The following is a 26,801-nucleotide window of genomic DNA, read 5'->3' on the forward strand; positions in this document are numbered from 1 at the left end:
TGGTCTAGTGTCCTGGTCGTTCTGCTGGTCCAGTGTCCTGGTCGTTCTGCTGGAGAAGTGTGGCTCACTGGTTAGAGGAGGCAGACCTGGAAGCAGAGGTCAGCCCGGGACCAGGGTTCAATTCCCGGCTCGGCGGGGTCTTGATACCTAAAATGTCCATGGACTCGACAATTCTCGCTCCGGTGCCTACTCAATTCACATGTTCACACTCTGCGACTCTGGGCAATAGCTTGCTTAATCTCCACAACGGCCCCTCGCGGCGGGATGCCTGGCTTTCACCTTGCGGATACCCTGCCGGGGTTATCTCACAGGGGAATACCAGGACGGGTTCCCTAAGCAAGCGCTTGGAAACCGCTTGGTGATTTGCGCTATATAAATTCCTGTACATTTACATTGCTGGTCCAGTGTCCTGGTCGTTCTGCTGGTCCAGTGTCCTGGTCGTTCTGCTGGTCCAGTGTCCTGGTCGTTCTGCTGGTCCAGTGTCCTGGTCGTTCTGCTGGTCCAGTGTCCTGGTCGTTCTGCTGGTCTAGGGTCCTGGTCATTCTTCAGGTCCAGCCTCCTGGTCCAGTGTCCTGGTCGTTCTGCTGGTCCAGTGTCCTGGTCGTTCTACTGGTCCAGTGTCCTGGTCGTTCTGCTGGTCTAGTGTCCTGGTCGTTTTGCTGGTCCAGTGTCCTGGTCGTTCTGCTGGTCTAGTGTCCTGGTTGTTCTGCTGGTCCAGTGTCCTGGTCGTTCTGCTGGTCCAGTGTCCTGGTCGTTCTGCTGGTCCAGTGTCCTGGTCGTTCTGCTGGTCCAGTGTCCTGGTCGTTCTGCTGGTCCAGTGTCCTGGTTGTTCTGCTGGTCCAGTGTCCTGGTCGTTCTGCTGGTCCAGTGTCCTGGTCGTTCTGCTGGTCTAGTGTCCTGGTCGTTCTGCTGGTCCAGTGTCCTGGTCGTTCTGCTGGTCCAGTGTCCTGGTCGTTCTGCTGGTCCAGTGTCCTGGTCGTCTAGCTGGTCCAGTGTCCTGGTCGTTCTGCTGGTCTAGTATCCTGGTCGTTCTGCTGGTCCAGTGTCCTGGTCGTTCTGCTGGTCCAGTGTCCTGGTCGTTCTGCTGGTCCAGTGTCCTGGTCGTTCTGCTGGTCCAGTGTCCTGGTCGTTCTGCTGGTCCAGTGTCCTGGTCGTTCTGCTGGTCTAGTGTCCTGGTCGTTCTGCTGGTCCAGTGTCCTGGTTGTTCTGCTGGTCCAGTGTCCTGGTCATTCTTCAGGTCCAGCCTGCTGGTCCAGTGTCCTGGTCGTTCTGCTGGTCCAGTGTCCTGGTCGTTCTGCTGGTCCAGTGTCCTGGTCGTTCTGCTGGTCCAGTGTCCTGGTCGTTCTGCTGGTCCAGTGTCCTGGTCGTTCTGCTGGTCCAGTGTCCTGGTCGTTCTGCTGGTCCAGTGTCCTGGTCGTTCTGCTGGTCCAGTGTCCTGGTCGTTCTGCTGGTCTAGTGTCCTGGTCGTTCTGCTGGTCCAGTGTCCAGGTCGTTCTGCTGGTCCAGTGTCCTGGTCGTTCTGCTGGTCCAGTGTCCTGGTCGTTCTGCAGGTCTAGTGTCCTGGTTGTTCTGCTGGTCCAGTGTCCTGGTCGTTCTGCTGGTCTAGTGTCCTGGTCATTCTTCTGGTCCAGCCTCCTGGTCCAGTGTCCTGGTCGTTGTGCTGGTCTAGTGTCCTGGTTGTTCTGCTGATCCAGTGTCCTGGTCGTTCTGCTGGTCTAGTGTCCTGGTCATTCTTCTGGTCCAGCCTCCTGGTCCAGTGTCCTGGTCGTTCTGCTGGTCCAGTGTCCTGGTCGTTCTGCTGGTCCAGTGTCCTGGTCGTTCTGCTGGTCCAGTGTCCTGGTCGTTCTGCTGGTCCAGTGTCCTGGTCGTTCTGCTGGTCCAGTGTCCTGGTCGTTCTGCTGGTCCAGTGTCCTGGGCGTTCTGCTGGTCTAGGGTCCTGGTCATTCTTCAGGTCCAGCCTCCTGGTCCAGTGTCCTGGTCGAGTGTCCTGGTCGTTCTGCTGGTCCAGTGTCCTGGTCGTTCTGCTGGTCCAGTGTCCTGGTCGTTCTGCTGGTCCAGTGTCCTGGTCGTTCTGCTGGTCCAGTGTCCTGTTCGTTCTGCTGGTCCAGTGTCCTGTTCGTTCTGCTGGTCCAGTGTCCTGGTCGTTCTGCTGGTCCAGTGTCCTGGTCGTTCTGCTGGTCCAGTGTCCTGGTCGTTCTGCTGGTCCAGTGTCCTGGTCGTTCTGCTGGTCCAGTGTCCTGGTCGTTCTGCTGGTCCAGTGTCCTGGTCGTTCTGCTGGTCTAGTGTCCTGGTTGTTCTGCTGGTCCAGTGTCCTGGTTGTTCTGCTGGTCCAGTGTCCTGGTCATTCTTCAGGTCCAGCCTGCTGGTCCAGTGTCCTGGTCGTTCTGCTGGTCCAGTGTCCTGGTCGTTCTGCTGGTCCAGTGTCCTGGTCGTTCTGCTGGTCCAGTGTCCTGGTCGTTCTGCTGGTCCAGTGTCCTGGTCGTTCTGCTGGTCTAGTGTCCTGGTCGTTCTGCTGGTCTAGTGTCCTGGTCGTTCTGCTGGTCCAGTGTCCAGGTCGTTCTGCTGGTCCAGTGTCCTGGTCGTTCTGCTGGTCCAGTGTCCTGGTCGTTTTGCAGGTCTAGTGTCCTGGTTGTTCTGCTGGTCCAGTGTCCTGGTCGTTCTGCTGGTCTAGTGTCCTGGTCATTCTTCTGGTCCAGCCTCCTGGTCCAGTGTCCTGGTCGTTGTGCTGGTCCAGTGTCCTGGTCGTTGTGCTGGTCCAGTGTCCTGGTCGTTGTGCTGATCCAGTGTCCTGGTCGTTGTGCTGGTCCAGTGTCCTGGTCGTTGTGCTGGTCCAGTGTCCTGGTCGTTCTGCTGGTCCAGTGTCCTGGTCGTTCTGCTGGTCCAGTGTCCTGGTCGTTCTGCTGGTCCAGTGTCCTGGTCGTTCTGCTGGTCCAGTGTCCTGGTCGTTCTGCTGGTCCAGTGTCCTGGTCGTTCTGCTGGTCCGGTGTCCTGGTCGTTCTGCTGGTCCAGCCTCCTGGTCCAGTGTCCTGGTCGTTCTGCTGGTCCAGTGTCCTGGTCGTTCTGCTGGTCCAGTGTCCTGGTCGTTCTGCTGGTCCAGTGTCCTGGTCGTTCTGCTGGTCCAGTGTCCTGGTCGTTCTGCTGGTCCAGTGTCCTGGTCGTTCTGCTGGTCCAGTGTCCTGGGCGTTCTGCTGGTCTAGGGTCCTGGTCATTCTTCAGGTCCAGCCTCCTGGTCCAGTGTCCTGGTCGAGTGTCCTGGTCGTTCTGCTGGTCCAGTGTCCTGGTCGTTCTGCTGGTCCAGTGTCCTGGTCGTTCTGCTGGTTCAGTGTCCTGGTCGTTCTGCTGGTCCAGTGTCCTGGTCGTTCTGCTGGTCCAGTGTCCTGGTCGTTCTGCTGGTCCAGTGTCCTGTTCGTTCTGCTGGTCCAGTGTCCTGTTCGTTCTGCTGGTCCAGTGTCCTGGTCGTTCTGCTGGTCCAGTGTCCTGGTCGTTCTGCTGGTCCAGTGTCCTGGTCGTTCTGCTGGTCCAGTGTCCTGGTCGTTCTGCTGGTCCTGTGTCCTGGTCGTTCTGCTGGTCTAGTGTCCTGGTTGTTCTGCTGGTCCAGTGTCCTGGTTGTTCTGCTGGTCCAGTGTCCTGGTCATTCTTCAGGTCCAGCCTGCTGGTCCAGTGTCCTGGTCGTTCTGCTGGTCCAGTGTCCTGGTCGTTCTGCTGGTCCAGTGTCCTGGTCGTTCTGCTGGTCCAGTGTCCTGGTCGTTCTGCTGGTCCAGTGTCCTGGTCGTTCTGCTGGTCCAGTGTCCTGGTCGTTCTGCTGGTCCAGTGTCCTGGTCGTTCTGCTGGTCTAGTGTCCTGGTCGTTCTGCTGGTCTAGTGTCCTGGTCGTTCTGCTGGTCCAGTGTCCTGGTCGTTCTGCTGGTCCAGTGTCCTGGTCGTTCTGCTGGTCCAGTGTCCTGGTCGTTTTGCAGGTCTAGTGTCCTGGTTGTTCTGCTGGTCCAGTGTCCTGGTCGTTCTGCTGGTCTAGTGTCCTGGTCATTCTTCTGGTCCAGCCTCCTGGTCCAGTGTCCTGGTCGTTGTGCTGGTCCAGTGTCCTGGTCGTTGTGCTGGTCCAGTGTCCTGGTCGTTGTGCTGGTCCAGTGTCCTGGTCGTTGTGCTGGTCCAGTGTCCTGGTCGTTGTGCTGGTCCAGTGTCCTGGTCGTTCTGCTGGTCCAGTGTCCTGGTCGTTCTGCTGGTCCAGTGTCCTGGTCGTTCTGCTGGTCCAGTGTCCTGGTCGTTCTGCTGGTCCAGTGTCCTGGTCGTTCTGCTGGTCCAGTGTCCTGGTCGTTCTGCTGGTCTAGTGTCCTGGTTGTTCTGCTGGTCCAGTGTCCTGGTTGTTCTGCTGGTCCAGTGTCCTGGTCATTCTTCAGGTCCAGCCTGCTGGTCCAGTGTCCTGGTCGTTCTGCTGGTCCAGTGTCCTGGTCGTTCTGCTGGTCCAGTGTCCTGGTCGTTCTGCTGGTCCAGTGTCCTGGTCGTTCTGCTGGTCCAGTGTCCTGGTCGTTCTGCTGGTCTAGTGTCCTGGTCGTTCTGCTGGTCCAGTGTCCAGGTCGTTCTGCTGGTCCAGTGTCCAGGTCGTTCTGCTGGTCCAGTGTCCTGGTCGTTCTGCTGGTCCAGTGTCCTGGTCGTTTTGCAGGTCTAGTGTCCTGGTTGTTCTGCTGGTCCAGTGTCCTGGTCGTTCTGCTGGTCTAGTGTCCTGGTCATTCTTCTGGTCCAGCCTCCTGGTCCAGTGTCCTGGTCGTTGTGCTGGTCCAGTGTCCTGGTCGTTGTGCTGGTCCAGTGTCCTGGTCGTTGTGCTCATCCAGTGTCCTGGTCGTTGTGCTGGTCCAGTGTCCTGGTCGTTGTGCTGGTCCAGTGTCCTGGTCGTTCTGCTGGTCCAGTGTCCTGGTCGTTCTGCTGGTCCAGTGTCCTGGTCGTTCTGCTGGTCCAGTGTCCTGGTCGTTCTGCTGGTCCAGTGTCCTGGTCGTTCTGCTGGTCCAGTGTCCTGGTCGTTCTGCTGGTCCAGTGTCCTGGTCGTTCTGCTGGTCCGGTGTCCTGGTCGTTCTGCTGGTCCAGCCTCCTGGTCCAGTGTCCTGGTCGTTCTGCTGGTCCAGTGTCCTGGTCGTTCTGCTGGTCCAGTGTCCTGGTCGTTCTGCTGGTCCAGTGTCCTGGTCGTTCTGCTGGTCCAGTGTCCTGGTCGTTCTGCTGGTCCAGTGTCCTGGTCGTTCTGCTGGTCCAGTGTCCTGGTCGTTCTGCTGGTCCAGTGTCCTGGGCGTTCTGCTGGTCTAGGGTCCTGGTCATTCTTCAGGTCCAGCCTCCTGGTCCAGTGTCCTGGTCGAGTGTCCTGGTCGTTCTGCTGGTCCAGTGTCCTGGTCGTTCTGCTGGTCCAGTGTCCTGGTCGTTCTGCTGGTCCAGTGTCCTGGTCGTTCTGCTGGTCCAGCCTCCTGGTCCAGTGTCCTGGTCGTTCTGCTGGTCCAGTGTCCTGGTCGTTCTGCTGGTCCAGTGTCCTGGTCGTTCTGCTGGTCCAGTGTCCTGGTCGTTCTGCTGGTCCAGTGTCCTGGTCGTTCTGCTGGTCCAGTGTCCTGGTCGTTCTGCTGGTCCAGTGTCCTGGTCGTTCTGCTGGTCCAGTGTCCTGGGCGTTCTGCTGGTCTAGGGTCCTGGTCATTCTTCAGGTCCAGCCTCCTGGTCCAGTGTCCTGGTCGAGTGTCCTGGTCGTTCTGCTGGTCCAGTGTCCTGGTCGTTCTGCTGGTCCAGTGTCCTGGTCGTTCTGCTGGTCCAGTGTCCTGGTCGTTCTGCTGGTTCAGTGTCCTGGTCGTTCTGCTGGTCCAGTGTCCTGGTCGTTCTGCTGGTCCAGTGTCCTGTTCGTTCTGCTGGTCCAGTGTCCTGTTCGTTCTGCTGGTCCAGTGTCCTGGTCGTTCTGCTGGTCCAGTGTCCTGGTCGTTCTGCTGGTCCAGTGTCCTGGTCGTTCTGCTGGTCCAGTGTCCTGGTCGTTCTGCTGGTCCTGTGTCCTGGTCGTTCTGCTGGTCTAGTGTCCTGGTTGTTCTGCTGGTCCAGTGTCCTGGTTGTTCTGCTGGTCCAGTGTCCTGGTCATTCTTCAGGTCCAGCCTGCTGGTCCAGTGTCCTGGTCGTTCTGCTGGTCCAGTGTCCTGGTCGTTCTGCTGGTCCAGTGTCCTGGTCGTTCTGCTGGTCCAGTGTCCTGGTCGTTCTGCTGGTCCAGTGTCCTGGTCGTTCTGCTGGTCCAGTGTCCTGGTCGTTCTGCCGGTCCAGTGTCCTGGTCGTTCTGCTGGTCTAGTGTCCTGGTCGTTCTGCTGGTCTAGTGTCCTGGTCGTTCTGCTGGTCCAGTGTCCAGGTCGTTCTGCTGGTCCAGTGTCCTGGTCGTTCTGCTGGTCCAGTGTCCTGGTCGTTTTGCAGGTCTAGTGTCCTGGTTGTTCTGCTGGTCCAGTGTCCTGGTCGTTCTGCTGGTCTAGTGTCCTGGTCATTCTTCTGGTCCAGCCTCCTGGTCCAGTGTCCTGGTCGTTGTGCTGGTCCAGTGTCCTGGTCGTTGTGCTGGTCCAGTGTCCTGGTCGTTGTGCTGGTCCAGTGTCCTGGTCGTTGTGCTGGTCCAGTGTCCTGGTCGTTCTGCTGGTCCAGTGTCCTGGTCGTTCTGCTGGTCCAGTGTCCTGGTCGTTCTGCTGGTCCAGTGTCCTGGTCGTTCTGCTGGTCCAGTGTCCTGGTCGTTCTGCTGGTCCAGTGTCCTGGTCGTTCTGCTGGTCCGGTGTCCTGGTCGTTCTGCTGGTCCGGTGTCCTGGTCGTTCTGCTGGTCCAGCCTCCTGGTCCAGTGTCCTGGTCGTTCTGCTGGTCCAGTGTCCTGGTCGTTCTGCTGGTCCAGTGTCCTGGTCGTTCTGCTGGTCCAGTGTCCTGGTCGTTCTGCTGGTCCAGTGTCCTGGTCGTTCTGCTGGTCCAGTGTCCTGGTCGTTCTGCTGGTCTAGTGTCCTGGTCGTTCTACTGGTCTAGTGTCCTGGTCGTTCTGCTGGTCTAGTGTCCTTGTCATTCTTCTGGTCCAGCCTCCTGGCCCAGTGTCCTGGTCGTTCTGCTGGTCCAGTGTCCTGGTCGTTCTGCTGGTCCAGTGTCCTGGTCGTTCTGCTGGTCCAGTGTCCTGGTCGTTCTGCTGGTCTAGTGTCCTGGTCATTCTTCTGGTCCAGCCTCCTGGTCCAGTGTCCTGGTCGTTCTGCTGCTCCAGTGTCCTGGTCGTTCTGCTGGTCCAGTGTCCTGGTCGTTCTGCTGGTCCAGTGTCCTGGTCATTCTTCAGGTCCAGCCTCCTGGTCCAGTGTCCTGGTCGTTCTGCTGGTCCAGTGTCCTGGTCGTTCTGCTGGTCCAGTGTCCTGGTCGTTCTGCTGGTCCAGTGTCCTGGTCGTTCTACTGGTCCAGTGTCCTGGTCGTTCTGCTGGTCCAGTGTCCTGGTTGTTCTGCTGGTCCAGTGTCCTGGTCGTTCTGCTGGTCCAGTGTCCTGGTCGTTCTGCTGGTCCAGTGTCCTGGTCGTTCTGCTGGTCCAGTGTCCTGGTCGTTCTGCTGGTCCAGTGTCCTGGTCATTCTTCAGGTCCAGCCTCCTGGTCCAGTGTCCTGGTCGTTCTGCTGGTCCAGTGTCCTGGTCGTTCTGCTGGTCCAGTGTCCTGGTCGTTCTACTGGTCCAGTGTCCTGGTCGTTCTGCTGGTCCAGTGTCCTGGTCGTTCTGCTGGTCCAGTGTCCTGGTCGTTCTACTGGTCCAGTGTCCTGGTCGTTCTGCTGGTCCAGTGTCCTGGTCGTTCTGCTGGTCCAGTGTCCTGGTCGTTCTGCTGGTCCAGTGTCCTGGGCGTTCTGCTGGTCTAGGGTCCTGGTCGTTCTGCTGGTCCAGTGTCCTGGTCGTTCTGCTGGTCCAGTGTCCTGGTCGTTCTGCTGGTCCAGTGTCCTGGTCGTTCTGCTGGTCCAGTGTCCTGGTCGTTCTGCTGGTCCAGTGTCCTGGTCCTTCTTCTGGTCCAGTGTCCTGGTCGTTCTGCTGGTCCAGTGTCCTGGTCGTTTTGCTGGTCCAGTGTCCTGGTCGTTTTGCTGGTCCAGTGTCCTGGTCGTTCTGCTGGTCCAGTGTCCTGGTCGTTCTACTGGTCTAGTGTCCTGGTCGTTCTGCTGGTCCAGTGTCCTGGTCGTTCTGCTGGTCCAGTGTCCTGGTCGTTATGCTGGTCCAGTGTCCTGGTCGTTCTGCTGGTCCAGTGTCCTGGTCGTTCTGCTGGTCCAGTGTCCTGGTCATTCTTCAGGTCCAGCCTCCTGGTCCAGTGTCCTGGTCGTTCTGCTGGTCCAGTGTCCTGGTCGTTCTACTGGTCCAGTGTCCTGGTCGTTCTGCTGGTCCAGTGTCCTGGTCGTTCTGCTGGTCCAGTGTCCTGGTCGTTCTGCTGGTCCAGTGTCCTGGTCGTTCTGCTGGTCCAGTGTCCTGGTCGTTCTGCTGGTCCAGTGTCCTGGGCGTTCTGCTGGTCCAGGGTCCTGGTCGTTCTGCTGGTCCAGTGTCCTGGTCGTTCTGCTGGTCTAGGGTCCTGGTCGTTCTGCTGGTCTAGGGTCCTGGTCATTCTTCAGGTCCAGCCTCCTGGTCCAGTGTCCTGGTCGTTCTGCTGGTCCAGTGTCCTGGTCGTTCTGCTGGTCCAGTGTCCTGGTCGTTCTGCTGGTCCAGTGTCCTGGTCGTTCTGCTGGTCCAGTGTCCTGGTCGTTCTAGTGGTCCAGTGTCCTGGTCGTTCTAGTGGTCCAGTGTCCTGGTCGTTCTGCTGGTCCAGTGTCCTGGTCGTTCTGCTGGTCCAGTGTCCTGGTCGTTCTGCTGGTCCAGTGTCCTGGTCGTTCTGCTGGTCCAGTGTCCTGGTCGTTCTGCTGGTCCAGTGTCCTGGTCGTTCTGCTGGTCCAGTGTCCTGGTCGTTCTGCTGGTCCAGTGTCCTGGTCGTTCTGCTGGTCTAGTGTCCTGGTAGTTCTGCTGGTCCAGTGTCCTGGTCGTTCTAGTGGTCCAGTGTCCTGGTCGTTCTGCTGGTCCAGTGTCCTGGTCGTTCTAGTGGTCCAGTGTCCTGGTCGTTCTAGTGGTCCAGTGTCCTGGTCGTTCTGCTGGTCCAGTGTCCTGGTCGTTCTGCTGGTCCAGTGTCCTGGTCGTTCTGCTGGTCTAGTGTCCTGGTCGTTCTGCTGGTCCAGTGTCCTGGTCGTTCTGCTGGTCCAGTGTCCTGGTCGTTCTAGTGGTCCAGTGTCCTGGTCGTTCTGCTGGTCCAGTGTCCTGGTCGTTCTAGTGGTCCAGTGTCCTGGTCGTTCTGCTGGTCCAGGCTCCTGACCAGACTCCCGGTCCGGCCCTGGCTGACCTTGTGTTGTCTTGTGCCTCTGGTGGTACGTACAGCGAGTGCACGACCTTGCCACGGTTTCCCAGACTGAAGTTAACATTTTGGGCTTGTACTTGTCCGAATGTTTTATTTAGTCCATGTTGTTATTTCCACGGCCACCTTTGGATTCGGTTCAAGGTTTTACTCTCAAGAGCTGTTCCACGCCCCCTCTTATCAGACGTGGGATCTGACGAGAGACAGCAGTTGTCCGGCTCTGCTCAAGGTTCTCCAAACATCATTGCCTGGCAGTGTCCCTGCGCCCGCAGCCGTGCGTACCTTCTCCGTCGCACATCACTTGTAAGAGTGATCATGTCAAGGACCGGGTACGTTCTAATGTGTGCCGGGTGGATGAACACGTTTTATTTCATTTGACTTTGCATGTAAAGTTCCTCTGGCACTGTTCCTTGAATAGAGACTCGTCGGAGCCTTGGAGGTGTGCAGGGCCCCGGAGCAGCAGAGGGGCCAGTGATGGGCGCTGTAAGCTCTCCGCCCCAGCTCTACCTACTGTGCTGTTTCTGCTTTCCCTATGTAATTTAGAAGACGTGTTCTTGATGGGCGCATCATGTGTTGTACCAGCTTCATGGCGCTTTGCCTTCAGCTGCACTGGTCTTTAAATGCTGATTCATTCATTATGGGTTCCTACCTGCGCCTGGGACCTAACACTTGAACAGGGGACGACTAAAGCAGGCGGTACCGGTGCTTAATTTGTGAAAAAGAAAAAAAGTACCGGGGCTTTGGTCAGGAGGCCAGTGCAGCGTGCACCACACATTGCCCCTGCAAACACAACAATGATGGACAGAATGTGGATCAATGTCACACATTCACCCCAGTCCAAAGATCTGGGCCCAAATCCATCGTTTTTCCACTCCACACCACCCTGGGTTAGACAATGGCGATATGCAAATCAGCGCTGACCCTGTGCCCCATGGGAACAGTCCAGTCCGAACTACAAAAGCCATGTCCTTCCCAGAACGGAAACAAGCATCCGAAGACCGGCCCGGTTTCGAGGTAACACCTCTCTTCAGCCCGGCTAGCTTGATTCCAGTGGTGTGGAGTGCCTGGGACTCACGTCTGAGCATCCCCAGTACACTTAGAGCGGTACCTGCAAACACAACAATGATGGACAGAATGTGGATCAATGTCACACATTCACCCCAGTCCAAAGATCTGGGCCCAAATCCATCGTTTTTCCACTCCACACCACCCTGGGTTAGACAATGGCGATATGCAAATCAGCGCTGACCCTGTGCCCCATGGGAACAGTCCAGTCCGAACTACAAAAGCCATGTCCTTCCCAGAACGGAAACAAGCATCCGAGGACCGGCCCGGTTTCGAGGTAACACCTCTCATCAGCCCGGCTAGCTTGATTCCAGTGGTGTGGAGTGCCTGGGACTCACGTCTGAGCATCCCCAGTACACTTAGAGCGGTACCTGCAAACACAACAATGATGGACCGAATGTGGATCAATGTCACACATTCACCCCAGTCCAAAGATCTGGGCCCAAATCCATCGTTTTTCCACTCCACACCACCCTGGGTTAGACAATGGCGATATGCAAATCAGCGCTGACCCTGTGCCCCATGGGAACAGTCCAGTCCGAACTACAAAAGCCATGTCCTTCCCAGAACGGAAACAAGCATCCGAGGACCGGCCCGGTTTCGAGGTAACACCTCTCATCAGCCCGGCTAGCTTGATTCCAGTGGTGTGGAGTGCCTGGGACTCACGTCTGAGCATCCCCAGTACACTTAGAGCGGTAATTGCAAACACAACAATGATGGACAGAATGTGGATCAATGTCACACATTCACCCCAGTCCAAAGATCTGGGCCCAAATCCATCGTTTTTCCACTCCACACCACCCTGGGTTAGACAATGGCGATATGCAAATCAGCGCTGACCCTGTGCCCCATGGGAAGAGTCCAGTCCGAACTACAAAAGCCATGTCCTTCCCAGAACGGAAACAAGCATCCGAGGACCGGCCCGGTTTCGAGGTAACACCTCTCATCAGCCCGGCTAGCTTGATTCCAGTGGTGTGGAATGCCTGGGACTCACGTCTGAGCATCCCCAGTACACTTAGAGCGGTAATTGCAAACACAACAATGATGGACAGAATGTGGATCAATGTCACATTCACCCCAGTCCAAAGATCTGGGCCCAAATCCATCGTTTTTCCACTCCACACCACCCTGGGTTAGACAATGGCGATATGCAAATCAGCGCTGACCCTGTGCCCCATGGGAACAGTCCAGTCCGAACTACAAAAGCCATGTCCTTCCCAGAACGGAAACAAGCCTCCGAGGACCGGCCCGGTTTCGAGGTAACACCTCTCATCAGCCCGGCTAGCTTGATTCCAGTGGTGTGGAGTGCCTGGGACTCACGTCTGAGCATCCCCAGTACACTTAGAGCGGTACCTGCAAACACAACAATGATGGACAGAATGTGGATCAATGTCACACATTCACCCCAGTCCAAAGATCTGGGCCCAAATCCATCGTTTTTCCACTCCACACCACCCTGGGTTAGACAATGGCGATATGCAAATCAGCGCTGACCCTGTGCCCCATGGGAACAGTCCAGTCCGAACTACAAAAGCCATGTCCTTCCCAGAATGGAAACAAGCATCCGAGGACCGGCCCGGTTTCGAGGTAACACCTCTCATCAGCCCGGCTAGCTTGATTCCAGTGGTGTGGAGTGCCTGGGACTCACGTCTGAGCATCCCCAGTACACTTAGAGCGGTACCTGCAAACACAACAATGATGGACAGAATGTGGATCAATGTCACACATTCACCCCAGTCCAAAGATCTGGGCCCAAATCCATAGTTTTTCCACTCCACACCACCCTGGGTTAGACAATGGCGATATGCAAATCAGCGCTGACCCTGACCCCGAACTACAAAAGCCTGGACTGGACTGTTCCCATGGGGCACAGGGTCAGCGCTGATTTGCATATCGCCATTGTCTAACCCAGGGTGGTGTGGAGTGGAAAAACGATGGATTTGGGCCCAGATCTTTGGACTGGGGTGAATGTGTGACATTGATCCACATTCTGTCCATCATTGTTGTGTTTGCAGTTACCGCTCTAAGTGTACTGGGGATGCTCAGACGTGAGTCCCAGGCACTCCACACCACTGGAATCAAGCTAGCCGGGCTGATGAGAGGTGTTACCTCGAAACCGGGCCGGTCCTCGGATGCTTGTTTCCGTTCTGGGAAGGACATGGCTTTTGTAGTTCGGACTGGACTGTTCCCATGGGGCACAGGGTCAGCGCTGATTTGCATATCGCCATTGTCTAACCCAGGGTGGTGTGGAGTGGAAAAACGATGGATTTGGGCCCAGATCTTTGGACTGGGGTGAATGTGACATTGATCCACATTCTGTCCATCATTGTTGTGTTTGCAATTACCACACATTGCCCCTGGCATGGATACTAACAACACAACAACTAACGATCACACTCCTATAACTGTGACAATTCGGACTATTCCAGGCCCAAAAGCTATAATGAAGGCGGGGACGGCAGGTAATAGCCAGTTTGAAGGTATACTGAATTAATAATTTACTAATGTTGTTGTCATCTTAGACAGCGCCACCTTGTGGCAGACTGCCCACAGCGCTGGTGTTGACAATTAAGTCTCGCCCACGGAAACAATCGACTCAAATTAAGCACGAGGATACTACTGGACTGTTGACACAAATCTGGATCCCGCATTGTGTGCTGATACCATAGCTCAATAAACAAAAATAAGAGCACACATTATCAGCTTTGTATTTAGCTCAAAATTCTGAAATCGCAAGTCCAGTTAAAGATCCGACTGAGCTAGAATTGTGAGGTTTGAGTATTTACCACTATCGGTTTCTGCTTGAAGGCCACAGAGCACCTCCACATGTCCCATGCAGGGCAGCACACATACAAAGTGTGAAAATGTGGCAACCTTTTAAAGTCACTCCACTGCTCTGCCTGGCTCAACGAGGTGTACGTTTTTGGTGCAAATACCTACCAAGGTTAGAAGATAGACATTTGTGACAAAATCCATGGGTGGTTGCATGAGAATGCCAATGTACCACCCATACTAGCTGCCTTGATGCAAAATAGTGCAAAGCGCTATTTTGTATTACATTTTAGGCAACTTTACAAGAAAAATCCTGAATTGCGTTGGAAAGTAAATTACACTTTGCGCTGGATTTGCGTCAATATAATTTTGTGATGCAAATCTGATAAGTGTTAGTAAATCTGAGTCTTAGTTTCTTTGTACATTGTGCGGCAGCTTATCTTATACTGTGAGTAATACAATTTTTAATAATGACTTGCATAGTCACAGTTCTTTCAATCGCAGGATGGGATCTCACAGCCATACAAATACACATTTACCCAGTGCACCAACCAGAATTCAGTTCTGTGACTGGTTCCACCCACAGACATCTGCAATGATCACGTTAACCAACTGAGCTTTTATTGCAAAAACAAATGCCTTTCCCACTGATTACTTTGAAACAGCTCCCATACTTTTTAATCTGTGGATGAACTGCAGTGTAGTTAGAACAAGGCTGACACTGAGGCCTCATCTCCAGCACACAGCAGCAGAAGAATTGTATGTTCCTGAAAGTTGCATCAGCCTGGGCTTAGAGGGAGGATGGTTATGTTTGGTATCCATTGGAGGATGGGTTTGCTTATTGTTCACCAAGTGCTCCAGCAGGACAGACGGGATGTTGTTAGTTTTCATGTGCTTCGGTTAAGTCTGGTGATTGCTGTGGACAGTTGCTATCTTGCTTGCTCAGTAAAACAGATTTAAACCTGATCTCTTTTCTTCAATGCTCTATTACCCCAGTCTGGTGTCACATTATATGAGATAGGTAAATGTTCTTTTTAGTGCATTAACTGTGTGTGTTGTAGGATAGGTTGCCTTTGACTGTGTTCACACCCACAAACTTGCACAGACTTACTTGCGTTTTTTTTGCACCATTTTCACTTTGGAAGTGGTTTGAGATCTAGTCCTCTGCTCGTTGTCCTGCAGGATCCAAATTGCACCTCCCTGACAAGATGTAACAAGGCTAAAGCTAGCTTGTGGTTGCTTGTTACTATTTGAAGGGGGGCGGGGGGGGGGGGGGGGGGGGGCGAGGCCTCGCATTTCCTATTGGACCAAGACTCATGTGCATGCGGTTGCTCCCTGTTGGGAGCGGCACAAGATGGCCTGGAATGCAGCCTAAATAATTTTCAGTTGATTAAATTTAGAAGGCTTTTTGCCCACCCACCAACCTTTGTTGTTTTAATGCATAGTGGAGGTCACAAATATTCTTAGGCTATGTCTTAAACAAGTGTCACTGTTTTCTCTTAAAGAGGTTCCAAAGAATGTATAAGTATGAAAGAAAGTAGGGCTCATTATCCTTTGTGGTAGAGATATCAGCTTTTGCCTGTCAAATGCGTCTCGGCCGCAAAGCTTCATGTATTCTGAAAGAGGGCTCAAGGGTTACTTTCAGTCTTCTCTTCACCCTCAAATGACACTGACCTAGAGCAGGACTGCACTCAAGTGGAGGTTTGCTATGTCTTGAGAAGATTCTAGTTCTTACCCGACTCTTGTTCCGGAAGACATTTGATTGTGATATCTGTATTTGCCAATATAAGGGGAAAATACTTTTGGAATCCATAAGAATGAAGTCTTTTTCACAATCAGACCCTCCTGCAAGCAAATCAAACCAGCATGCTTTGGTTACTGCATTTGTCATTGTGGAATGTGCAAGATTTTGAAGTCAAAAAGCCAGGTAGGGGTGGTGAATGTTCAAGTGGTAAATAAGTGTTCTGTTTTTGAATTTATTTTGTGTGTGTGTAACAGTCTCAATATATTTTGTTCTGTTCCTCTGCTCTGTAACATTGTTGAAATTACTTATTCTTTTCTCTTCAATGTCTCAGAGTATCTGATGGATTGCCGGAAGTTTGTGGAAGTCAATGCATTGGGCTTAACTGTGGCTGCCCTGAGCAGTTATGACTTCAATATACGAGCAGCCGCCTATTACGTGCTGGGATCTTTTCACTCTCATTTGGACGGTCCTCGCTTTCGCGACAGGAGGCAGGTATGCAGATGGTGCCTGATGTGGCCCTAAACTATAAAATGTATTTACAGAGTGAATTTATTGAAAGCAATCTGTCACATCTTCTCAACATAAACATAGTTACACAGTGCATGTTTCTTAATCTCTTTTTCTATGAATAATCTTACTTTTATCTGCTTATTTTACATTTTTCAATGGCTTTGCTCTACCAAGTGTTGGTGTCAATGCACTTAACATTAAAAAAAAAATAAGTCATATTACAATTACCAAACATTTAGCACATACATATATCAAACAATGTCTTAAAACTATCAGTGGCAAATAAGAGAACTGTCGATTAACCATGTGGACGGGAAAGAATTGTGAGTTAAGCGAAGTGTAAAGTGGTTAAGATGTTGTGTAGGTACAAAGGTAAGCAGGGAAGAAAAGTAATAGCAGAAAGTGGCTCTAGAGGAGATACTGAACAAGATGAGGGAGGTATAAGGCATGAGAGAGGATTGTACGGGGGTCAAGGAGCAGGTGGGACTTCACATCAGTGGCTTATGAAAGGAAAAGTTGTAGCAGGGATTTGCAGAGAAGCTCTAGCTGGCAACTCGCTAGAACCCATACAGGAGATGCATAATTTTTTTTTGTCTTGGGGCTGTTACCTGCTGTAGTTATGTTCTCCAGTGATTATGAAAAGAATGTGCTAGTAATAATTGACTTCAGGGGCCGCACATTTCTCTTTATATAATTTTTTTGTGATTTATTTCAATAGTAAGACAGAACCTTTTCTGAAAATGAGAAATAAAATAATTGTTATTATTATTGAGCTGCCAAAATGATGAATCCTACCACATAACAGTGATAGATGTTCATAATATTAATTTTTTAATTTTAAATATTTTTTTATTCGCGTCATGAGGGATAAGCATATCATAGAACATAAAATTCACAGATACATACAGGGATAGCTTATTCATTAATGTAACATAAGCAAGGCAGTACGTAAATCATAAAGCATTAAAGACGCTAAATAACACAAAAAGAGAAAAAATACTAATCTCATTACATTATTGGTCCCCAAATTCTTTCCACTTTCAATTTGGTTTGCAATCCCCTGGTTGATGCTAAAGCAAATTCCATATTATATATTTCCTTTACAAAGGCTCCACCATTCCATAACCATGGGCGGGTTGTGTTGAATCCAAACCCTAGCTATTATCAATCTGGCACACGAAATTAAAATGTTCATTAGATCACACTGGAAACCGCTCCCCCCAAACGTGCCCACAAGTACATCTAAGGATGTAAATGTAATTGGACGTGCCAGTTTCAAAGATAAAACTTTAGTTACTCCATTCCAAAATTCAGTTAATTGTGAGCACGTAAAAAACATATGAGTAATATCGGCTGCTCTTTGATCGCATTTTAGGCATTTCGTGCGATCACTACTGCTGTTATCAGTTGCCCATTTAAGAATCCTATCTGGCTTGTAATAAAGTTGACATATAGTTTTAAATAGCTGCAGCTTAAGATTAGAGGAGTGAACAGAACGATTTAAGCTATTTAAAGAAGAGGTTATCAAACTTGGCGCCACGTCAGTTTCTAGTTTCCTACTCCATTTCTCTGCTAGCTTTACACAGTCGTCAGTTCTAAAACCAGTTAAAACTCTATAGCCAATACTAATCAGTGCTTTATCAGTTTCCCTATAAATACAGTTCCATAAATCAGAATCAAAAATAGTAATAAGTCCTAGTTTCCGAACAAAATTATCCCTGATCTGATAATATTTAAACCGGGCCCCCTCTATAAGATTATGACACCCCTTCAAACTTTCAAATGTGGTAAAACCCCTGTGGTCATACAAATCTCCCAGCGTTGTTATGCCAGAATCAGATAGTACTAGACCGGCTGGGTCATGAAAAATTCCCGGAAAACCCAGATTAAACCACAAGGGGTTCTGTAATGAAATAGAGATTCCTTACACTTGACAAGAATGGAGCGCCAGATACTAATAGTGTCCCGTGCCGTCTTGAACTTCACCCGTTTGAAATAGTTAGGGTCATTTAACCTGTAAAGGAACATATTTACATCCTCACCTAGCATAAATGTATTCAAGAACAAGCACTTATTGGGGATCTTCAAACTTCGGAAGCGAGTCAAAAAAGCAGACCAAAAATAAGATCTAATGTCTGGTAGATCCAACCCACCCTGGTTGAATGGGAGTTTAAGTAAAGTAATAGCCCAACAAGCTTTCTTATACTCCCAAATAAAGCTGCTAATAATACCATCGAATCTATTAAAATAAGAGTTATTTACCCGTAAGGGGATAGAGCGTAAGAGATATAAGTATTTAGGCAAAATCTTCATTTTGACCAGATTTATTCGGCCAATAATACTTAAAGGTAGCTTATGCCATTTCTTAAATGATGTAATAGTTTCTCTTGATAACGACTCATAGTTTAAGGCACATATTGAATTAATGTTCGATGAAATGTTTACCCCTAAGTAGGTAGCTGCCTCACAAACCCCTGTCAATGGAGTAAGTGACTTATAGTTCATAACAATTTGGGTTTTACCAGTATTAAGCCTGTATCCTGAAACCAAACCAAATGTTCCTGCCTCTATTACAATGCCCTTCATTGCTTCTAACACATTGGTGGAATAAATCGCAATGTCGTCAGCATAGACAGTTATTTTAAGAGAATTCGAGCCAAATAAAAAAGGAGAAATCTGGTCTTGGCTCTGCAGTGCAATTAAGAATGGTTCCATTATAAGGGCGAATAACAGAGGTGACAGAGGACACCCCTGTCTCGTTCCACGTTTGATCGAGAAAGTAGGGGAGCATTTTCCCATGTAGCAGATTTTACCAATAGGCTTATCGTATAGAGATTGGATCCACTTCAGAAATTGACCTTTTATGCCAAAAGCCTGTAGTGTGGCCCATAGGAAGCCCCACCCCACTCGGTCAAATGCTTTCTCTGCATCAAGTAAAATCATACCGAGTGGGGTTGGCTCCACCCGCGCCACATCGAACGCCGTGATGGCCATGTTGATATGTGCCGTAGTATCCCTCTTTGGTATGAACCCATGTTGCTGAGGTGACACCAATTGTGACATTAATGGTGCCAGTCTAGTCGCTAGAACCTTTGCAAATATTTTAGCATCACTATTTATAAGTGATATGGGTCTATATGACCCTCTTTCATAAGCTGGTTTGTTCTTTTTCAAAAAGAAAATAATTTGAGTAGAGTTCCAGGACTTGGGCGCTTGCTCCCCGTTCCCAATAGCTTGAATAACCTTAGATAGTAATGGTATCAGTTCCTCCATGCAGATTTTATATAATTCTAAAGGGATCGAATCTTCTCCAGCGGCTTTGCCAGATGCCAGGGAGTTAATAGCAGTTCTGATTTCAACCTTTGTGATTTCCCTCATTAATTGGTCCGATTGTTCTTCATCCATATTTTTGACTTTATTTAAAGCTATATATCTTATTATCTTATCATCATTAACCTCACTTTCCGGCGTATAGAGATCTTGATAGTACTGGGCATATTGCTGCAAGATCGATTTAGGGTCCTGAAATGTTTGGTTGTTAGCCCCCTTAATTTCCTTAATAACCATTTGAGCCTGATCTTCAGCAACTTTATACGCCAATATTTTACCTATCCTTTCACCGCTTTCATACTGATTTAACTGATATTTTTTTAATTTGGCAATACTTTTTTCCCTAAATAAATTTTTTAATGCTGATTTTAACTCTTATAATTTATAGCTTAATACTTCCGTGCTAGCCACCCCTGTCAATAAAGCTTCAGCTAGTTGATTTTCAATATGAAGTATATCTGCTGTCATTCTCTCATTTTGGCATTTGCGCTCCGAATTTTGTCGCCAGATATATTGTTGTGCAAACCCACGGTTGCTTGCCTTGCATGCATCCCAAACTATCATTGGTGAGGCTGAGTGCATATTTATATCTATAAATTCTCTTATGTGATCTTTCAATTGGCTTAAAAAGACAGAGTCCAAAAATAAGTATCTGGGGAATGAAAAAAACCGAGGAACTTGTCTTTCTGTTACTATATCAAACGACAAAAGAATAGGGTTATGGTCCGAGGTGACTCTTGGACAAATTACCATAGTACTAGTCTCCAAGATGACCCAGGCCATGTCTATACGTGAACATGATTTATGTGCGGCAGAATAGTAAGTATAGCCAGCTGTATTCGGATGCAGGTATCTCCATGCAGCTTTAATAGAATGGATAGCAGCAAGATCGAGAATTGCAGCCCGGGTCTTCCGCATTCTCTGGAATGAACCCCTTCTAGTCGTATCTATATTATAATTCATAATGCAGTTAAAATCTCCCAATACTATGCACTTCCCTTCCCAGCTAAGCAGCTCCATATTAATTTGATCAATGATTTTGGGTTCATCTAAATTAGAAGCATAAATACCACAGATTGTATATTTACAGCCTTCGAGTGTTACCTATGCTATTACCCACCTGCCAGCTTTATCGGTTAGGGTTTTGTTAATTTCTGCCTTAAGTTGTTTTTGTTTTAAAATTGCCACCCCACGGATTGAAGTATTCAAGTCAGTGCATACTAAGATATCATAACCCAGTTGTTTAAGCAATTTTCTATCTTTGTATGCAATATGAGTTTCCGTTATTACAGCTATCTGTGGATTATACATTCTAAGTTCCTCAAACACTAGACTTCTTTTAATCCTGCTGTTTAAACCCGCCACATTCCATGCCAAACATTTTAATTGATACATTTTATATAGTACACATTCTTATCCTTGAAACCTTTATACAGATCAGCCTTGCTAAGCATTAACATTAAGCTACTTATCCCCATGATGCCTTTTCTACCCTGAGAAATCACCCTCCCCCCCCCCCAACCCCTACCTCGCACCCCCCTCCCATCTCTGTCCCTCCATGCAGGTCCCCCCATTAACCCAGCTGCCGCTGTAGTGGCAGCAAAAGCGGAGTCACAGCCGCGAGTATCCGGCCATTCTAATGCTGCAGACTCAAAACTACGTATCACATCTTGCAATATCTAGTATCAGAAAATAATAAGATCATATATTCTGCAAATTCAACTAATAAATAAACGGCCAAACTTCGATCATAATTGACATATATATAGAATTATTCATCATTCATCGTAAGATAGAGTTAGGTTGCGCAGTTCATTGTCCATTTTTTTTCCAATTTCCATTTAACCATTGCTTGCTCAATCTCACTTTCTTCCATAAAGTAATATGTGCGGCCATTCTTAAAAACTTTTAGTTTGGCAGGCTCTTGCAGAAAAACTTGAACCCCCCAAATCCTTTATTCGGTCAATGTATTGTCGAAGCTTCCAGCGCCGCTCCATAGTTGGTTTGCTTAAGTCTGATCTAACAAAAAAAGTAACAGAGTCGATAGAAACTGGAGTATTTGGCCTCGCTTTTAACGCAATTGCCTGACGAAGCAAACAGTTACCTACGTAGATCAGAATTGGGCGAGGATACTGACTCCCCTTATTTCGTTGAATCAGAGGTAGCCGATGGGCTCGTTGTATCTGTGAGTCCCAATCCCAATCCGATAGTTCAGGAAATGCTTTCTGAAATAAATGCACAATATATGCTCTGGGATCAGCTCCTTCAGCCCCTTCCACAATCCCAAAAATTCGAAGATTTTGTCAACGTTGCCGGTTTTCCAAATCTTCAAGTTTAGCTTGCATTAGACCAATCTGAGCCTCATGTTTGTTCACTACTATTTCGGAATGAATTGATTTTTCTTCTGTTAGAAAAACTCTCTTGCAATTCTTCAACTTCCTGAGAAATAGCCCCTAATTTGCAAGCCAGCTCATGCAGCGAAGATGGAGTTTTACTGCTGTCCTCCCTCATCTGTTTATAGTGAGCTTGTGCTTCGTGCTTTTGCTCATTAAGCAACTGTAAGATCATCTGAAATGATGAGGATACCTCCCCTTGCAAATTCCACTCACGAGTTGTGTTGATCTGAGAGGCATTTAGAAGAGATATATCCCTGGTGCTAATTGCTCCTGTTAAAGTAGAGCCAGGATCTTTTATTATAGCTGCCATTGCAGCCGCCTCGACCAATACTGATGCTGAGGTTGGTACAAATGCTGTCCCAGTTGTTACTGCCTGTAAAACAGGGGAGGGAATTTCTTTTGGGGTGGTGGTCGTAGCCGAAACATCCGTTGGAGCCACTATAGGAGTTGAGTCACCGTTTGGGGATAGATTAAGTACTTCCACCGCACCCCTAGTTGAATCTTTGGAAACAGTTATATTTGCCATCTCACTGGGACAGTTCATTTCCCCCGGTGTAGCAACTACCTCAGTAGGGCTGTTTCCTGAGAGTCTTAGTGCCATAGATTTTACGCCACCTTTAGCCTGTACCCATTTCCTAATGGGGCTGTTCTCTGCTGTCACCTTTGTGGTAGTAAACTTTGATTTATTAATAATCTTCTTCACCTTGTTCTTAACCTTGGCCCTCCCCTTTTTTATACTAGTGGCTTTATCTTTAATTGAGCTAGAAGGAGTACCATTGCCTGGGTCGTGAAAATCACTATATTCCTCATCAGTTTCTGCCGTTTCTGTCCCCTCCACGTGCTCTACTCCCTCAGTCTCCACTGTCTCCTCTACTTCCCTTGTTATCTCCTCTCCTGCCCCCGTTGTTTTCTCAACTTTCCTTATTATCTCTTCTCCTCCCAGCAACAATTTATCACGAGAGTTTAACGGTGTCACTGATACTGATACTGATGGCGTATAAGTAATATTAACCTCTGATTGCACCTGGGTATCCGTACTAGAAGCGCAGTCTTTTGTCGGTGTTTTATTCAATCCAGCAACAGTCTTAGAAGTGGTAGCAGCTTTTTTAGAGACAGCAGGTGCATCTGTAACAGTAGTTTTCACAGTTACATTACCCTCACCGCTAGCTGAATTAGTATCAGTGTTGCCCGCTAAACCAGAGATATCTGACAACACATAAGCATCAGTGATACCGGGTCCTGAAGCAGTTAAATTTAATATGTTATCAAGTGGCGGACTAGGCTTGGTAAACAGTGGCAAACGAAGAAGCGGCTTACTAACAGTTGATCCTGGTCCCGGTTTCTCCTGTCTGCCCATGTTTTTCTTTTCAGCGTCCAATATCGGCAATTCTGAAGTCTCCGAAGCGATTCCTGCTGCTGCTGCCGCAGATACCGTAGCAGTATCCGTTCCGACATTCAGTCCCTTCGTCGTTCGAGTATTCCTTGTTTGATTCTTTGGCGCCATTGCATACGATTCTGCTGACGGTGATGGACTCGACCCTCTGTGAGCAGGCAGTCCAAGCCAGCCGAGCACCGTCCAGCCACTCGAAACTGCAGGGATAAAACGTGGATGCCGGACGGACCGGAGCAGCCCCCTCAGCATGTTCTCAATCAACCGCAGCATCCACCTCCGATCAACCCTGCTCCGAAAAAACAGAAGACAGGGAAACCGCACCGTCCAGCCCCTCGAATTGCAGGGTAAAACGCGGAAGCCGGGCGGACCGAAGCAGTCCGCTCCGCCGCTTCTCAGCCGGTTCTCAGTCAACCGCCACACACTAGCTCTCCTTCGTCCAATATCAGAGGTATCCTCAATTGGAAGTATTGAAGTTTACTTTAGTTTAGCCGCCGGCCAGTTAGAAGGCATGGGCCGCAGCAATCATGACCGGACCCTCCAGCAGCCGTTCTCCGAACTAGCGGTGTCAATCCGCCATCTTGGACCTAGCTAACCCCCAGATGTTCATAATATTCAATATAAGCTTATCAATTATTTGTCTGTATGTTTCAGAATGACTGTGGATCGTAGTTCCTTCCCTCTCCACTTGGACCTAAGGTGTCATTGAACATCCCCCTCCAGAGTGTCTCTCACTTTGGCAATCTCTCACTCCCAATCTTTCTTGTAAGATTTCCTGGCTAGCACTCTGTTTGTTCCACGAGTCCCCCTTTTATTGTATTCCCATCTCCCAGTTTACATGTGCCAGTTTATCATATCCCATTAATCCACAAACCACAGTATATAAAACTTTGGCCATGCACTGAGCATCAGTTCCTAAAGCACTTCACGCCAGAATGTCTTAACAGAGGATACTCTCTCACAGCCTATTATATTTCCTTCACAGCCCACATCTGGGTCCTTCATCAGACCTATTGTAAATACTGTAAAGCATTTGTGATTGCTTCTATAAGTGATTTAAGGGTACCCGTCCTAGTTTAGTGATGATGAGCACATATCTTGTGAACATCAGGGCTTTCCTGCTAAGCCATCTGCAGTTTTATACAGTGTTTTCACTTACATTTATTAGAGGCAACTAGATCGTCTAACAAGAGGATTTCAAAATCTCATGAATTTTAGATGTTGACTTTGTTGTCAGTTTCTATCATATTTCTGCTTCTCTAGTTGGTAGTTCTATAGAACTCTTTCGTTATTTTCCTGAATTACCCTCCTTAACTGATTAACTACAGATGCTAGTAAGCTGTACAACTGAGAACATCAAATTGTTTCTGGATCCCTGCAAAATATTTCACTCCCATCTTAATCTCCATGTCTCTTTTTCTCCATCACTTTTAGTAACTCTCCAACTTTTAGTACCCCCTATAGTGAGGACCGCAGGGATAGCGGGAGATTCTTTACCATGGAATGATCCCCAGGCATCGGACTGCATCCAGAAACATTTTGAGCAGTACCTGTGTGCTCTGGTTGGTGGTTTCGTTGGCCTCCACATCGTCGTTGGCTAAGTCGTACCCGCCAAAATTGACGTGTGCAGTGCCTGTATAGGCGCCACCATAGTGTGCTGACTTCAGTTCTCATCTCTCTGCGCCAGTCAGCGCAGATCTGTATAGAGCTACTTACAGTCACTTTTTTATTAACTTTTTCTAGACATTTTGTCAAACCCTTTTCGAGATATCTCCTAGTGTGCTAGGTATGTTTCCTCAAAAACCAGTAGATTTCAAACCATGTGGTGTCTGTCAAAGGCAGATGTCTGTAACAGACCACACTTGGTGTGTCTGTGGTGTTTGGAGTGGGACCATGATGTCAAGGCCTGCAAGAACTGCAGCGCAATGCACCTGAAGGCGTTGCAGCCATGCTCCCTGAAGGTCCTCGATGCCTGATGTCAGACAACCCAATGACAATCAAGATGATTGAAGTATGGAAGGTTCCGGAACCACTGACTCGTCATGGTTAGGGTAAGTCCCACAAAAAGAAGCAGAGCAAGAAGATTCCTTACCAATCTTCCCCACTCTGCGAACGTTTTTCTCAATGTAGGTCATTCTTATGAGGTCCTTAGTGCTGCACACCAACACATAAGCAACCTTCGTGGCTCTGCGGTTCTAGCATACAAAGGTCGCAAAAAGTAACGGAGGTAAGCATTCTAGGGTGGCGCGTATATAGGCACTGTGCACGCCACTTCTGTTATGGCTGACGCAGAGCCAAACAACGCTACCTACTGGTGCACAGAGGTACTGCTCAAAATGTTTTCGGGTCCATTCTGACGTCTGGGGATATTCTAAGGTAAGGAATATGCAGTTAGATAGAGTTTCTAGCAGAGAAGGCATTACAGAAGGTAAATAACTTGTTCTTCCAGCCATTCATTAAACTTGCCTGCTCTTTGCCAACATCCCTCTAATCCAACCCACCTAGTTGGTCATAGTGTTGATTTCAGGAGTTTTCCTTCGAATAGCAGATCTCCACATTGCCTACCACTGCTGCCTGTTTCTCTGTTCATAACAATGGGTCCTGCTTCCCCAAATGTATCCATTGATTGACTACTGCCAGTAGTGATGCCAATACCGTTTTTCTCAGTCTATCACGCCTTGACCTCCCTGTCACAGAGATAAAGAGATAAACATTTTGATTTGGAATCTTAGTCCTGTCATTTTCTCATCTGAACAGACTTGTACTTTTTGAAGGGTGATTCTCTGTGTTGAGTAAAATTCCCTAGTATTCTTGCTTCACTCCCGTGTGAAGAACATATCTAGTGACTTAGTATGAACCATCACTCTCTTATATCATGATAACTGGAGTTACTATAAATAACACCACTTTGGGGATTTTACTTTTCAGTTCAATGTTTCTCACCTCTCACTATTGGTTCATCAGAGGATGAACTAAATTTTAACTGTGAGTTGTGCCAGGGCGCACCTGCTAGATTACCAAACCAGTTCTGCGGGTACATACCTGGCTCCTGAGGTTTCAGGGCATACATTTGCTAGTAAAAGTATGCATAGCTATGCATTTCACAACTGTGCTCCCTAGTTTTGTTGCGCAGGTAGATCACTTTGATAACGGTGTGGTGGTGTGAATAAGGTGCATATAGTGGGTAATTTTTAACTAGGGTGGATCCTTGGCTGTATCTTTTTCTTACTAATTGCAGTATTTAGATGAAAACAATTTAAGGCTGTCTGACAATTCAGATGGGTGGGTTTTGTTTCACCAAATATGTGTCCGGTTTTCAAGGAACCATCAACTACATTTGTATGATTTTTCTTCATTTTCATGGGGGGTCCACATTTTTGTTCACTGTTTTGGTTAGTGACCTGTTCATTTCCTGTTTGCTGATTGGGACAGGTTAAGTTTCGAATGACTAGCTAGCTGCAACTACTGGTGGTATATCTTCTATTACACACACAGCTAAAACTTCGATTCGGCGCATGTGAGCTGTAGATCACATGCATGTGCATATATCGCCATCTAGTGTTGGGCCCGGTATGTTTGCACTTTGTTTTTCTTTGAAGAAGTCTTTGTAGTCATGAGGTAGGTGACTCCTCCTTTCGGTGATAGTGCGCATGGTCATCGATTCCATCTTAGGATTTTTTTTTCCGCCATCGGGTTTGCATGTTACTCGCTGCGCTCCGCTTCAACACCAATCCGACACCGATCCTGAGGTTTCCCTCAAGGAGTGACGACTCAACTTCAACGATATTGTTTCTGATCGCTTACTCTATTCAAGTATCGTGTGTTTAGAAAAAACCCTTTTCGATCGGAAAGCTCGTGGTGGGCCGTTGGGCCTAACTGCCTCCATCCGACTTGCAGTTGATGGAACGAACCCCCTTTAACTGCCCTCGGTGCCACACGAAATACCCGGGCACCGACTCACACGAAGTGTGCAACCTGTGTTTGTCACCAGAACGCAAAGAACAGGACTGCGACGCGTGTAAGGCTTTCTGTTCCAAGAAGACACTTCACGACCGTCTGGCTCAACGAAGCGACATGCAGAGCCAACGCACAGACTCCATTCTGGACCTCTTCGGACCTGAATGTGAAGAAGAAGCTGGCGACGCAGTTAGGGCCGAGGAAGAGCAGGATCCCATTTCCGTTTCGGAGGAGTGCTCCGACAAGGATGATGACATCCTGCATGGACAACATACTGTAAGTACAGTCCCCTCT

General features: G+C 49.1%; 1 protein-coding gene across 1 annotated transcript in view; it reads left to right on the forward strand.

The window, feature by feature from the left end:
• URB1 (URB1 ribosome biogenesis factor) overlaps positions 1-26,801 on the forward strand; it is a 703,763-nt gene that overhangs the window by 526,066 nt on the left and 150,896 nt on the right. The window contains exon 31 of the mRNA XM_078658408.1: positions 15,256-15,416. Coding sequence (XP_078514534.1) covers positions 15,256-15,416 — 161 coding nt within the window. The remainder of the gene's footprint in view (positions 1-15,255; positions 15,417-26,801) is intronic.

Source organism: Lissotriton helveticus, chromosome 8 (assembly GCF_964261635.1).
Source record: "Lissotriton helveticus chromosome 8, aLisHel1.1, whole genome shotgun sequence".
Lineage (NCBI taxonomy): Eukaryota > Metazoa > Chordata > Amphibia > Caudata > Salamandridae > Lissotriton > Lissotriton helveticus.